General features: G+C 48.0%; 1 protein-coding gene across 5 annotated transcripts in view; it reads left to right on the top strand.

Annotated features, from left to right (window-relative positions):
- Positions 1-1483, top strand: part of LOC116085393 (ubiquitin-conjugating enzyme E2 E2) — a 280270-nt gene extending 278787 nt beyond the window's left edge. For 3 of the 5 annotated variants that reach the window (XM_031362971.1, XM_031362974.1, XM_031362973.1), the window contains one exon: positions 648-1474. In XM_031362971.1, the coding sequence (XP_031218831.1) occupies positions 648-745 (98 nt within the window). In that variant the 3' untranslated portion in view covers positions 746-1474. Of the gene's footprint in view, positions 1-647 lie in introns of all 5 variants that reach the window. The other 2 variants (XM_031362970.1, XM_031362969.1) reach the window with 1 other exon arrangement.
- Positions 1484-1885: the final 402 nt, after the last annotated feature.

Genomic DNA, 1885 nt, shown 5'->3' with positions numbered 1-1885 from the left:
AGGGCAGCACACACACACACACACACACACACTCACACACACCCTATGGCCGAGGGCAGCAGGCTGGCTACAGCCTCCCTGGGCCCCTTGCTCCGCCTGTGCACTTGATTCCTTTTCTCTTGCTTCTCCTTCCTGCTAGCCCCTGGGAGCTCGGCACTGAGTTTGGTAAGCAGTTACCACTGTTTCTGTAAGACTGGCCATGTGCACTTGGATTGAAGAAGGGAGGAGTCATTCTCCCTCCTGTTTTGTCAGAGGAAAGAATAGCTGCTGCCTACTTCCATGTCCCACATAGCGGTGGCCATCCTTATAGTGTTTAAGAGCCACTGCTGTGGCGAGAACCCCACATCCATGAGGCCAACCCCCTCCCGCAGCCCACCTATGCTTTCTTGGGGAATAAGAGCAGGGGAAGAGCCTGAGAAGTGTGTGGTGAGGACAGGGAGAGAAAATGAAGCTTGTCAGGAAGTAGGTGTTGGTAGCACACAGGTAGGTGACTCATCTGTCAGGCGGAGAAGCGGAGAAGCTACAGTGTGGGTGTTCACGCAGCTGTGGACCTTGACCTTGGGCCAGTGCTCAGGACTCTCCTCCCTGGTGTTGACCTGGACAGACAACGCTGGTGTGTACTGACTCCTGGCTCTCTTCTCTTGCAGCCGACCCCCTGGTGGGCAGTATTGCCACACAGTACATGACCAACAGAGCGGAGCACGACCGGATGGCCAGACAGTGGACCAAGCGGTACGCCACCTAGGGGCCTGTGTGTGCCAGCTGTGTGCAAGCACATTCACCAAGTGCATCAATATAGCCCACCTGCCCCTCCAGACCTCTGTTCTGTTTCCTGTTTTTATTAAATTTTAAACTGTTTTGTGATGGTATGTCATTTGTCCCTCTTCCTTCCTACCGCCACCTCCTCCCCTTCTCTCTGTCCCTCTTTCTCCCTTTTATTCCATTTTCGGTTTCTGTTAACTTGAAAGATTTGGGATTCCCCCACTGCAGTGTGGATGGGAGCTTCTGTTTTAAGTACAAACCATGTTGGAGCTATACTAGAAAGACCTTTCATACAGAGCTTTGTGTTACTGTGTGGTTTGGGTTTTTGTTGTTGTTGTTTGTTTTATCTTTTTTTTTTTTCTTTTATGTGCTCTTCGGGGAAAACACACATTCAGAAGTATATCTCGTTTCTACTTAAATGTAGTGCTTAGGGTTAATTTTTTGTACTGAAGTCTTTATTGGTGGGTGCATGCTACTGGGAACAAGGTTTTGTACAAAAGGTCCAATCAGAATCACTGTGCATTACTGAGACCCTGTCTATCACGAGCCTTCTGTCCCCCACACAGAAGACTGTCAGATTGAACAAAATAATATGTATTTTGATTTACTTAAGTGCTTGTAAATTTCTTAGGGACCTGCCACTTTTGACTGTGGATCAGTTGATGTATACTTGTATTATTAATGCCTCAATAAATCACTGTGGCGGATCAATGCCCTTCTGCACCAGCCTTTGCTTTGTGTCCTAGTGACCTACACAGCCTCCCATGCACTGAGGCTGGCCTCTTCCCAGTTCCTTAGCTTTCTGTGTGCTCTTTACCTCAGATCATTAAGGCTCTTTGTAGTGGAGCTGCTTATTAGCACATGGGATGTCTCCAGCTGCCTGCTGATTTCATGCTCATTTTACACATTGGCCCTCCCATTCTTTCTGTTAGAACCATTTTTACCCAACAATGACAATATGACCATACTCACAGCCTGCTTGTGAACATGCGGTCTAAGCTGATGGCTGTGCCCAGGAACTTTCACGTTCATTGTTCTTTCTCCTAACACGGTTTGTGCTCATTCTACGACCTTTTCTCTTTCTGCCTTTCCCTCCATCCTTTCAGTGTAAGCAAACTCCTCT

The sequence above is a fragment of the Mastomys coucha genome, unplaced genomic scaffold, assembly GCF_008632895.1.
Source record: "Mastomys coucha isolate ucsf_1 unplaced genomic scaffold, UCSF_Mcou_1 pScaffold9, whole genome shotgun sequence".
NCBI lineage: Eukaryota > Metazoa > Chordata > Mammalia > Rodentia > Muridae > Mastomys > Mastomys coucha.
The sequence above is the reverse complement of the archived record's forward strand: the minus strand, read 5'-3'. Positions and strand labels throughout refer to the sequence as shown.